This window comes from Dendropsophus ebraccatus, chromosome 10, assembly GCF_027789765.1.
Source record: "Dendropsophus ebraccatus isolate aDenEbr1 chromosome 10, aDenEbr1.pat, whole genome shotgun sequence".
In the NCBI taxonomy this organism is placed as follows: Eukaryota; Metazoa; Chordata; class Amphibia; order Anura; family Hylidae; genus Dendropsophus; species Dendropsophus ebraccatus.
Window position 1 is genome coordinate 16,542,801 of NC_091463.1, and position 13,078 is coordinate 16,555,878.

At 44.2% G+C, this 13,078-nt stretch overlaps 1 protein-coding gene across 2 annotated transcripts in view; it reads left to right on the forward strand.

The window, feature by feature from the left end:
* Positions 1-2,462: 2,462 nt before the first annotated feature.
* Positions 2,463-13,078, forward strand: part of FPGS (folylpolyglutamate synthase) — a 28,776-nt gene continuing 18,160 nt past the window's right edge. Inside the window, exon 1 of one of the 2 annotated variants that reach the window (XM_069943837.1) lies at positions 2,463-2,495. In XM_069943837.1, coding sequence (XP_069799938.1) covers positions 2,478-2,495 — 18 coding nt within the window. In that variant the 5' untranslated portion in view covers positions 2,463-2,477. Of the gene's footprint in view, positions 2,496-3,897; positions 3,985-13,078 lie in introns of those variants that run through there. The other variant, XM_069943836.1, reaches the window with a different exon arrangement.

The window sequence follows — 13,078 nt, forward strand, 5'->3', positions numbered from 1 at the left end:
TTTCTTAGAATCCTTTAAAATTTCTGCAAAAATATTTTCAACATTTACAGTTCAAGCCCAATCCCTAAGGCTCTTGTTCCGTTATGCTCAGTCCACCTCTTCTCCTGTTACTGAGACTATGACTCTCTGCCAGTCCTGCTGCGTTTTCTCTAAAGCGTCTAATGGTCAGACTCTCCATGACGGATTATATTAGGGAAATAATGTCCAGTCCCTTTGCTCTTCTCAGAAGTAAGCCACTCTGCACTGAAAACACCTGCCTTGTGTAACGTACATGTATATAGGAGCTTCAGAAGGTTCCCAGTACCGCTTCTTAAAGGGGTTATCCAGAATTAGAAAAAGTACAGCTACTTTTTTGCAAAAACAATGCCACCCCTGTCCTCAGGTTGTGTGCGGTATTACAATTCAGCTCCATTCACTTCAATGGAACGGAGCTGCAATACCACACCCAAACTGAGGGCAGGAGTGGAGCTATTTCTGGAAGAAAGCGGCCATGTTTTTGTAAATCTAGATAACCCCATTTAAACTCACAAATGTTTTGATTAAAGGGGAAGATGTGATCTTACCACATCTGCCAGTCGCTGATCTCCTCATAGTTACTACCGTGGCTGGCAGACCCTGTTAGACCAATAACCACCAATCTGAATGCCCTCCTGAGGGGTAAATCATGATACTAATCTACACCTGATTGATTTGTGGTGCAGGCCCGGTCGGGTTTACTATGTACGTAAATATGCCTTGGAAAAAAGGGGCAGGATTTATGTAGGACTGGCGAACTTATATACCGTTCTTCATAGATGTCCCCCATAGTGTGTAGTAGGTGCAGTGCTGTATGTTGGGTCTTATTTATAGCCCCCCCCTTGTACCCCCACTTATCACAGGCTAGATGCTCTCAGTAATCCTGTGAGTTCACAAAGTACCTTGTTTACTATAGTTTCGCAGTAGGTGGCGGAGAGGAAAAAAAATCAACGCCAAACCTTGGGCCCAGATGTAACCAGCCTGCTGTGTCCAGGTCCAGGCGCTGTGCCAGGGCGGGATCACACGTATTGGGTGCTGTAAGGGCAGCGGCTGATCACACCGGGGATTTGTGCATTTATATTCTAGCTCAGAAATCTGGGAACTGTGCAAAGTCTGTGGAGTGATTCAGCAACAACAGTCGGGAACGTTCCTTGTTATGTACAGCTATTTGATGTGTTCAATGTGTCGTCCGTGGTGCTGAACTTTTGAACAGCAAGACATATTGCAAATCTGTATGATCGAATTCTGAGACAATTCTGGTCCTCTATGATTTGCTACACAACCACCTTCTCCATGGAAGAACATACCCTTCAGCCAATATGGCGGCTTTAAAGATGGCAGTCATGTTCTGGACCAAATAAAAAAATATATATACATACTATCTATCTCTGTATCATAGATATAGATAGATATGTGTGTATATCTATTATATATGTGTGTGTGCAGGGTAGCTTCTAGGGGTTGGTCAGAGGTGATTACATAACTTAGGGGTGGGGCTTCAGCTCAGAGACAACACCTCACAGCAGAGAATAGAGGGAGGAGCTGGAGACAACACCTCAGGGCAGAGGATAGAGGGAGGAGCTGGAGACAACACCTCAGGGCAGAGGATAGAGGGAGGAGCTGGAGACACGTGCCAGTAGAGGATAGAGGGAGGAGCTAGAGACAACACCTTAAAGCAGAGGATAGAAGGAGGAGCTAGAGACAACACCTTAAAGCAGAGGATAGAAGGAGGAGCTGAAGACAACACCTCACAGCAGAGGATTGAGGGAGGAGCTGGAGACAACACCTCCCAGCAGAGGATAGAGAGGAGATCTCGAGACTACGCCTCCCAGCAGTGGATAGAGAGAGGATCTGGAGACAACACCTACCAGCAGAGGAAAGAGGGAGGAGCTGGAGACAATACCACACTGGAAATAAAAACTACCTGTCAGGGGTAAATCGAGCAACAATACTGACTGCTGTACTATTAGTGATGACACTATCTTAATAGGGTATGTGTCTTGGGGTTATAGCCTTATTTAAAAAAAATAAATAAATCTGATACCGGAGTACCCCTTTAACAGGCCTCAGGCTGTCTGCTAGGGTCATGTGCTCTGTAGCACTTGCACTGGTTGTACATGGTTGGGTGTGGTACATTATAGGTACAGCTGCTCCTCCTATATCAGCCTTATATGTAGAGAAGGGAGGCAGATACCCGCTGTATGTGAACCTTCCCCGATCACACAGGTGTCCATTGGATCTTGGCGGTGGGCGATACCCGTATAGCGGAGGGTATCAGGTATCCAGCAGAAGACAATAGAGCTGCATTGTAATGTTTGGGTGTGTGACCTGACCAGCGAGTCTGTGTTGTGCCTTCTCACATATCCTCTACTTCACGTCATAGACCTTTGCCTCAGTTCACATACACGGCTGTAAACAGACAGTATACAGAGGAGGATCACACCTGCAACCTGGCGGCTTGAATGGAGTCGTGCTTTAAGGTAAGACCAAGGGGTTAACCCTGTTACTTCCTCTGACTATGACAGCCTGCGTTCTGCTGACAGGTTTGCTCTATTCCCTACAGCTTGTAATGGAAGGAATTGGAATTGTTACTTGCAGGTCTGTAAAGACACATTTACAGGTCAAATCTTATAGAACACAGCAGTTTCTTGATATTATTAAAGGGTTTGTCTTATCATGACACCCCCTTTTTTACAATAAAGGGGGTTATCCAGGACTAGACAAACTTAGTTGCTTTCTTCCAAAAAAAAAACAGCGCCACCCCTGTCTTTTGGATATGTGTAATATTACAGCTTAATTCCATTTACTTTAAAGGGTTAGTTCAACAAAATAATTTTATTTTAAATCAACTGGTGCCAGAGATTTGTAATTTACTTCTATTAAAAAATCTCAAGTCTTCCAGTACTTATCAGCTGCTGTATGTCCTACAGGAAGTGGTATTCTTTTCAGTTTGGAGAGCAGGAGAGGTTTTCTATGGGGATTTTATACTGCTCTGTACAGTTCCTGACATGAACAGAGGTGGCAGCAGAGAGCTCTGTGTCAGACTGGGAAGAAGACACCACTTCCTGCAGGACATATATCAACTGATAAGTAATTGAAGACTTAATATTTTTTAATGGAAGCAAATTACAAATCTCTGGCACCAGTTGATTTGAAAGAAAAAAAATTATGGTGAACAACCCCTTTAATAGAACTGGACTGAAAGGCTGGACCCATTATATTCTAGAAAATCTAGGGATGAATTGTTTTCATGAGAAGACCCCTTTTAATAGGCACTTTAAAAAGTGTGGGGGTGAACAACCGGCCACCCCTCAGTTGTTGCAAAACTACAATTCCCATCATGTCTGGACAAACAAAGGGCATCCAGGCATGATGGGAATTGTAGTATTGGAACAGCTGAGGGCGGCAGGTTGTGCACCCTCATTCACTTTTAAAGTGACCCCATTGATCACTAGCTGGGAGAAGCACTCTGTTAAGCGCTTCACTCTCAGGAGACAGATATTGCCCAGACCCCAACCAATCAGAACTTTTGATGTTTCCAGAACAGATCAGGATGGGAGTTGTAGTTATGTAACAGCTAGGGGACCACTGGTTAGGAGTTAACTTCCCCTTCCTATGTCCTTACTAGACCCATATTTGTAGCCATCTTCATCCAGCCCCATAGACTCTCTTTGAAGTCTTGCTATCAGCTGATTATCAGGGTCCATTGCACTCAATGACCAGCGTGCTGCTAGTAATCAGGAATCACGCTTTTCCTGGGAGAGCGCCCCATCCTGCCGCCTCCTCCTCTGTTTGTGCACACACCTCCTGGAAATGCTGCCCAGGATTGGGTGAGGAGCTGCTCCATTGTGAGTGTACAGTACAGTGCACACTGCCCCTTACCAGAACCTTTGCCCCATCGTAACCAGTGACATGTTTACTAGAGCGGCCGGTGTGGAGCAGCTCACAATGATCAAGTGTCGGCACCAGGTAAAAAGAATGATGTGTGTATAGTATATGGGAGCTGATCACTTGCTTAAAGGGTTAATTGCACCTTTGCATTGTACTTTCCTGTATGCAGGTAACCGCTAATCCTGAGAGACATGCCATGTGCTAAAGATATGTGTGTACAAGAAACCCTTCTTAAAGGGACATTGCAGTATAACACTATCACCCCAAGACATATACTGTACCTTACTAATAGTACTGGCATCAGTGTGTTTTTGTTCGATTTACCCCCAACAAGAAAAAATGACAAAATTAGTATTTTTCTAACTTGGAATTTTTTGCGGTCACTGTGCAGGTTTATACATGTGCCAATTTTATTGCCAACGTCATTACGCACAAGGCGATACTAACTATGTGTCCTTTTTTTTTCTACATTTATTTATGCATTGGGGGATATCTGGATTATGGGGAAGATTTATCAAACATGGTGTAAAGTGAAACTGGCTCAGTTGCCCCTAGCAACCAATCAGATTCCACCATTAATTTTCCAAAGAGTCTGTGAGGAATGAAAAGTGGAATCTGATTGGTTGCTAGGGGCAACTGAGACCGTTTTCACTTTAAACCATGTTTGATAAATATCCCCTGTGTTGTTTTTTTTTTTTTAAACTTTTTTTTTACCTTATTTCACCGCCCCACCATGGGAACTTCACTATCTAATGGCCTAATTGCAATGTAATGTGCCTGTCATGGGTATGGCTGATCAGGTACTGCCTTGGGGCTGAGCCTGATCAGCCACTGTAGCTATGACACTGGAGGAATCAAGTTGTCATAGTAACCATCGGGGTGATGGTAAACAAAAGGAGAATTCTCCCTCTGTTCTGCCCTATAGATGCTGCAATCGTATTGCTTGCAGCATCTCTAGGATTAAAGTGACTGTACCACCAGGCCCAAGCTGAATCACTGGAGGCGGGCCGAACCACCCTTAGTGGGAGGAAACCCCCACCCCTCTATGATAGGGTTCCATTGATTCTAATGGAGTCACGTCTTGGAGGGGCTGGGGTTTCTTCCAACTGGGGGTGGGTCGGCCCGTCTCCAGTGCTTCAGCCTGGGCCTGGTGGTACAGTCACTTTAACTGCTGAGATCTGACTCGGGTCTTGGCGGTTGCGGCGGGTACCCAGCTATCACTGACACACACATATATATCACTGACATAAATATATAACTTTATTGGGACATTTAGGGTGCATTCACAATGAGGTAAATGGGCAGAAATCCTGAGCGGACTCCATTCGGAATTCTGCCTGTCTAATTTCCGCCTATTTTTCTCAGTGTGAACGCACCGTGAGGGTATGTGCACACTACGGAATCCTGGCTGATCACCCACAGCGGATTCTGCAGCTCGCGGCCGTGCGAATATCCGCCTGTGCCATAGACTCCATTCTATGCACAGGCAGTTTCCGCTGTCCGCACGAAGAATGAAGTCTATGGCACAGGTGGATATGCGCACACCCGTGAGCTGCGGATTCCGCAGCGTGTGATCCGCCAGGATTCCGTAGTGTGCACATGCCCTTAGAGAAAAATGAGGTGTGTTTTTACCATGCTGTCTTGGGCTGCTCAATGCCACAGGCAGAGGAGCAGGCAGTGAATACAGCAGCTTTGTAGACTTGCTCTAAAGACAAAGAGAGTGTGCTGTCTTGGCAGGAGTGTTGTAGGAGGGCTGTGATGAACAGTAGAGATGAGGGTGACTGGAGCATGCTTGATTCCTATTGTTCAACAATTGAATACCAGCCCTGGAAAACATGGATACAACTTATAGCCTATGGCTGTATCCATGTTTTCCAGACACCTCTAGGGCTGCATACAACTTCTTCAGCCACCGTTATTGAAATGCCGAACAAGCATGCTTGAATCACGCTCATCTCTAATGAACAGTCAAGAGAAAGAAATGCATTATGGGTATTATAGTGCTGAGCAACTGCTCAACAAGGAAGCACAGTTATTATCTGACCTAGTAATAGATTTTTTATGGTTTCAGACCTGGGGCAGACAGGTAAGCAATGCTATGAGCTTCTGTAGGCCGCATTACACAGGCCGATTACAGGCCTTTCACCATTATGGGCCGCACATCACTCAGTGTAAATAGGATGTCTGGCCAACAATATTAGAATTGAACAGCCAGATGAACCATCCTGTGACATGACCTGCACCATAACTGAGTGTAGAACATTGGTCTACAAACTGCGGCCCTCTAGCTGTTGCATTACTACATTTCCCATCATGCCTGGTCAGCCAAATCCAAAGCTGTAGCTGTCCGAGTATGATGGGAATTGTGGTTTTGCAACAGCTGGAGGCCTAGGCCTGCAATTTGGCGACCCATGGCATAGAAGGTTCATTAAATGATGTCAGGAGCTGAGTCAGATTCCCATACGGTAGTATAGATGCCTAGCGACCACATCATCTAGATGGTTTAATCCCCATGCTGGTCCCATCTAGGCACAGGTGGCCCCTGTTCCCTTGGGGTGCTGTTTGGTTGTCACGGCAGTCAGTCAGCCATGTTTGCTCTCCATAGGCAGCTAGTTTAGCAATTTGACAATATACTGCAGTGCATTAGTATTGCTATGTTCTGTACATGACTACATATATAAGTGATATGATTTGACTAAAATGCATTAAAACATTTTTTAAAAATTTAAGTTTTATTGGTTACTGTATCTGTAATATTCAAACTACTAGTATATAAAGTTAACCTCTATCTATATATAATTCATCTGGAGTGCCGGCCTGCATGATAAACCAACTAAACTATGTGCAGAAAGACTCAAGGGAAATAAACTGCACCTCCCATATACACCGATCTTTACTAGAAAAACTATATACAATGACAACAAAAAAAGTTTGGACTGTCAACATGTGTCTTATGTGATTGTTGGACCAATAGCTGTAGATGGTATCATGTGTTGACAGTCAAAACATTCTTCTTTTGCCATTGTATTATTTTTTCGTGTATATAAAGCAATAAAAAAATGACCCTGTTCACTCTAAAAGAGTATCAGTGAAAATTACAGTTCAACTCTCATACTGCTCTATTTTATTCTGTAAAACTAGTTTGCCAAACTGATAGACATCCTATAAAGGGTTTCCTAGGACTGTGGTTTTTAATGGTCTATCCTTAAAGGGGTATTCTATCCCTAGTGTAAAAATCATTATGCTGGGGAGTGAATATAAAAAAACATACTCACCTAGCCCTGATCCTCCACTGCTCCCGTTTAGCTACTTACAATCCCCCAATCTTCTTCTCTTTTCTTACTGCTTCAGAGACAAGGACTTGGGAGGAGGACCACAGCCAGTCTCTGGCCCAGATGGTTGCTGCCAATATGTTTCTATGTCTCGATTATAATTTATTTTACACAGACAAACTTCAGGATTCAGGCCTGTGGCTTTGAGCACTAAATAACGTGTACGATACTGAAAATCATTATTTATTATGAAAGGGCCTATTATATAACGCTACAGAACAATTCACAATCATAGACCTGACAATGGGAAAATAGGAAGATAATTGTTTTCTAATGCACAGAGACCTTCAACTTTCCCAGACTACTGAACCCTTTGTCAGCCATATTAGTTGTCACCCAGTAGTAATAACTAAGAAGTATCCATATAGAATTATCTTTAAGGGTACAAACCCACACACCGTATACACAGCAGATACGCAACAAATACGCAGCAGATTTGTTGGTACAGATTTGATGCTGTGTTCAGTTATTTAGATATAATCTGCTGCGTTTTTGCTGCGTATTTGCTGCGTGTTTGCTGCGTATTTGCTGTGTATCGCAGCAGTAAATACGCTGCTTATACGGCGTGTGGGTTTATACCCTAAGGGTGCGTTCACACCTACAGGATCTGCAGCTGATTTTCTGCAGCAGATTTCAGTTAAATAACTGAACACAGCATCAAATCTGATGCTGTGTTCAGTTATTTAACTGAAATCTGCTGCAGAAAATCAGCTGCAGATCCTGTAGGTGTGAACGCACCCTAAAGGAGAAATCCGGCCATATTAATAATTAGACTGCAGGCAGGGGGTGGGCGGACATGTTAAACAACCTATACTTACTGGTCCCTGTTCCCTCACAGCACCACATCACGGAGCTCTCGGACCCGGCCAGTAAATATAGATTGTTTGTTTATTTCCCCCACCTCCTTTTTTTTTTTTTTATTTGGCCAGACTTTTTCTTTAATTTCTTATAATTCTAATTTTGATTGTTTGTCAGTGATGGATCTAGGAGTGTAGCTCTTCGAGGATTCTTTTTTTGATGCTATCAAAATTAATATCCTGTGTACGATCCACATTCAGAGTCATCCCTTTAATTTTCAAGAAGACGTCACCTGTGTTCAGTCTGTAACCGTAAGTATTGGGCCCGGTAGATACAAATTCTGTGATGTGTGTGCCATGTGGCAACTTGCTAGTCATTCCCCCCAAGTGATCACCTAAAGGAGGGGTCCACTCCCCGTCTTTGCTTACAAAAATGACTCCCTCCGTGTCATAATAGAAACATCTCTCCTGTAGTCGGTCCAGAAGCCTGTACATATCCAGCCTGGCATGGGCCATGGTAAAACTGGCTATGAAGATGTTTGTATTCTTGTTGGGCTTGGGGTGTTCTTTGGTGAATTTCATAGTGACGGCTGCCGTTTCATCGTCTATAAAAGTTAGCCCAGAAATGTCATAGGACGGTTGGAAAACATATCGAAAAAGCTTGTCGGGGTCAGTCACAATGCTTGTGTAGGGTAAGTTAGGCTTCTGGCCGAATTTGCCCCACAAGGAGTTTATAAACAGGGCAGATATTTGCCTCTTAGCTGGATCCGCCATTATATTCTCAGCCCGTAACTGTATTCCTTCTTTCTCAAGGAAAGTGTTGATGTATTGCTGCTTCTTGCTGTCATCTGTGCACCAGTCTGGGTAGCCCAAAGCCTCCTGGTGGTCCCGACGGTGGAATTTAATGTAGGGTGCAAAGAGATCATCTGATCTATTGGGGAAATTCCAAATCTCATAGATCTGGCCTATCCTATACCCTTTCTCTATGGCCATCTGGAGCTCTATGGTGCACCACGTACCTGTTAGGCAGCGCTCCTCTTCGTTGTGGAAACATGATTGCGCCTGACCATTCAGGGCACACCGGTAACACAGGGTGAAGAAGAGTTTCTTGTTAATTTTCATTGGTAGAACTGGAAAAAACAAACCTCGCGGTGGGTAGACCTTGACTTTAGCAATGCCGAAGTATTGGTTAATAGGACCAAAGTTTTCATAAATGATTTCCGGGTGGCCCACAGGATACGTCTTGGTTTTGTTGACAAATGGGTAAAGATTGGTAAATTGGTAGTGATGTATAGACTCTCCTGGCCTTGCTTTGTAATACAACTTAATAATCTCAACTTTACCTTCATATAGGGCATCCTTAGGGTCTAGTGAGGTCGGGAATTTCTTTCTATGAAGAAAATTTTGAAGTATCCCGTTATTCGTAAGCATTTCCTTCCACTCATGCTCCCACATTGCACGAATTGTGAATCCACAACGCAGCAGGTACTGCTTTTTGGCCAAGAAGGTATGATATGTCTGACTGTAGGCAGATTTTGGGACATCCCCGCAGTCATTTTTTTTGTGGCAAACCGGGCAGCCACCAAAGCAGTAGAGAAATTCAAAGGCTATATCTTTGCCATCAACATGGGCATAGCCATCCAATGAATATTTGCCCACACACTTTTCCCCACCATTTAAAGCGTGCTGTATGGTGATGTTCTCCGTGTGGGTGACATACATCAACCACTGAATGCTTGGGGTCGAGGTACGCTTTTGAGACTTGTGGTAGTTATCGCAAGGTAAAATGGCTATTGTATCCTTGGGAAGGAAGTTGAAACTATACGTTGCCATACAGACAGAGGGTAAGGAAATCAGCTGAAAGGGGTCAACGCATTTGTCCACTCCTAAATATTTCTTTGCCTGTTTACAGTATACTGTAACTTGTTTCTTGCTGGCTTCCATTACTTGATCTCGATATCGCTCACTAGCCTGCCTCAGCACCTCCACCGATTGTTGACAGTGTGACCTCAGCTCTGACTTCAGATCAAACATGGTGTTTTTGCGTTCCTCATACCACACCCTAAATACCTTCCTATCGCCTGGGGTCATGTAGTCCACGTCATAATACTTGATAGGCGGTAAGGGGCCTACGTAGGTCTGGTTGGCTTCAGTATTAAAAGAATGAGGAAAGTATCCTCCTGATCTTGAAAGACCCATCACGGCAGGTAGATCGCTGAAACTCATGGGTAGGAAATTGAGAAAGTCTATGAATTTTAGGTTCAGATGTGGAAGACTTACAAAAAGCATTCTCTGGCCTCGTGTGATCAGGTTTACTTGTAGCTTTTCTTCAATCAGTGCCTGAACAACAAAGGGGACGTCATACCTGCCAGTATCATGGCCGATGAAGGTGAATCCATTAAATTTACCACTGGTGAAGAATTGAACAAATTCTCGTAGACATTTTTTGCCCTCAAATTCCCAAGTAATGCCTCCTTGCAGTGTAGTGCAATGGATGAAGTATGGTACATGTGTGTCCTTCTCCAGCTGGCACACATAGTTGTAGATAATATATTTGTCGGTCTTGTCTGGTGGGTTATAAGGCTGCATATAACACTGGTGACCGGCATACATATCGAGACTTACACCGCAGACATTACATGACAATCCTTTACACTCATGGTCGGTATTAGCCACTACGTACCGCTTGCAGGAATCACAAAAAGTTTTTGGTTTACAGAGCATTTTGTTGTCATTGGCCAAACGTTGGTGCTGCTCGAAACAATCGCTGGAACGGCAGAATACGCGACAGCTGGGGCATCTCGGTTGGTTGTCGGCACTTTCTAAGCAGTCATCTCTTTGGCAGGCTCTACAAAAGTACTTGCAGGAGTGTTTGTTCTTGTGATGAAACACCGTACTGCACTGATGACAAAAATACGTTTCCCCGAGAAGTCCTCTGACATTTTTGATGCCGTAATAGTGGTTGTCGTGGTGGAGAATATAGACATTTTTGCCTGTTGGGCTGGACTCTGTATGGAAGTATTGCCAATTGCCCTGATTGTGGTATAAAACTTTAATGTTGATGCCCAGATATTTCTCAAACTTTTCGATGTCATTGAAACTGACTAGCTGACCGTCGGGGATGGACAGGTCCTTGTGCAGCTGCCTGGCACGAGACGTTATAATGGCGTCACTAACGTCAGAATCTGCTATGAGGGCATATATACTGGCAGCCAGGCACAGATTAGAATTGGAATTGTTAAAGTCATACAACCATCTTCTTTTCTGCTGAATGATCTGACTGTACGCTATGGATTTCAGGTGCCGTTTTCCACCCCCTCTTCGGTTTTTCACTATGGTGGCTACAAGTTTGAAGCTAACCCTACTGAAACACTCTCCATTATATTGCAGAGTTCTGGCAAAGGAGTTTAAGATGGTCTCTACACTGAAATCCCTATGGGAATACACAGATGAAAACACATGCTCTAAGAAATTTCCACCTCTCAGTCTCAGTTGTACAAAGTCTCCCGGGTTGATGTCTGCTATAACCCTATCCACCACTGTCTCAATGGCAGAAAGCACAGCGTTCACGGCTTCGAGAAACGATTGTATGGTGTCTAGGTTCACAAATCTGAAAAGGATGATATGCATAACGCTGTTGAATTTGGCAAAGTCTCGTTGTCTATGAGAGATATGTTGCAATATATTGGTAGTATGGATCCCGGCATGACCTTGGGTCCGCGGCTCATGTGCTGTGCCGTCACTGCCATCATTCTCCGTTACGATGTTGGGGTGTTGATGCATCCTTGTTGTTGGGTATTGGGTTGTGCTTGATACATCCTTGTTGCTGACTGCACGTATGCAGTTCAAGAAAGAGTTCTTAGCAATTGTCATCAGTTTTTTATATCTGGGATAGATGGGACTTGTGCTATCATCTAGTAGCGGCCCATAAAATTCTTCTCCATCATCATCCATAATTTGGACTTGTATGTTTGTGGTTCGGCCACCATATAACCTGTGTTTTTTGTTTGTTCCAGACTGATTGGCTTCTGAGCATGTTTTTAGTGTTTGGTTTAAAAAGTTTTTATATCCAGGGTTTATATAGTGAGATTTCACATCCTCGGTGACGGTTCTGACCTGGGCGCGTTGTTTACATAGCCTGCGAGATCTGTTTGTTAGCGACTGCTTCACTCTTATCAGTGTTTTTATGGCTCGTTTTATATGTTTAGATCTATGATATTTGAACGTATTCTCCTGATAAGTCAGAGTCAGCTCAGTACTCGTAGCCTCTGTAGGCGTTGCGTTCACATGATGCATTTGTTTGTTCTCTGACCACCGCTTATAGGTAAGATCTTGCTTGTAGTCTTCTGCTTTGAGCTCTTTCTTAGGTTTTTTAGGTGTTGTCCCCTCAAAAGACAAAAGATTTAGCTCTATTCCGCTTCGTTTACCAGTTCCATGGTGGCTACTTCTAGCCTCGTCTACCTCCCATTTTGCCCCTCTACTTCTAGGACCTTTTGGCAGATCTACATTCGTTGGTCTTTCTTGCTCCCTTGATCCCACCCGGTGTTCTCGAGTCGGAGGGTTGTCCATTTGAACTGCGCCAGATATTTTATCAGTCTTTATTGTTTTATCTGTTGAAAAAGAAGTCACACAGTTCAAGAATATAGATGGATTTAACCCTATTCTATCCAATGACAATCAGTAAGAAAATGTATCGGACATAACATGAAACACAATACTTAAAGGGAACCTGTCACCCCCCGTGCCAGGGTGAAGGCCGCCAGACCCCCCGCTAGAGTGCGCTGCAGAGGTGAGTCTGACGCCCATAGAGAATGAACGGCTCCATTCATTCTCTATGGGCATCGGACTCATCTCTGGAGCGCGCACGCCGGGCTTCCGACGGGGATATCTCTGTCCCGGGACCGGCTCCAGGAGCAGGACTTGGAGAGAAGAGGTTGGGCCCTAACCCCAGCTGGGTAGGGTGCCCAACTGGCATGAAGCCCCGCCTGGTTGACGCTGTCCACTGACAAAATGAAGCGATTTTTGATCAGAATGAAGGCTTAG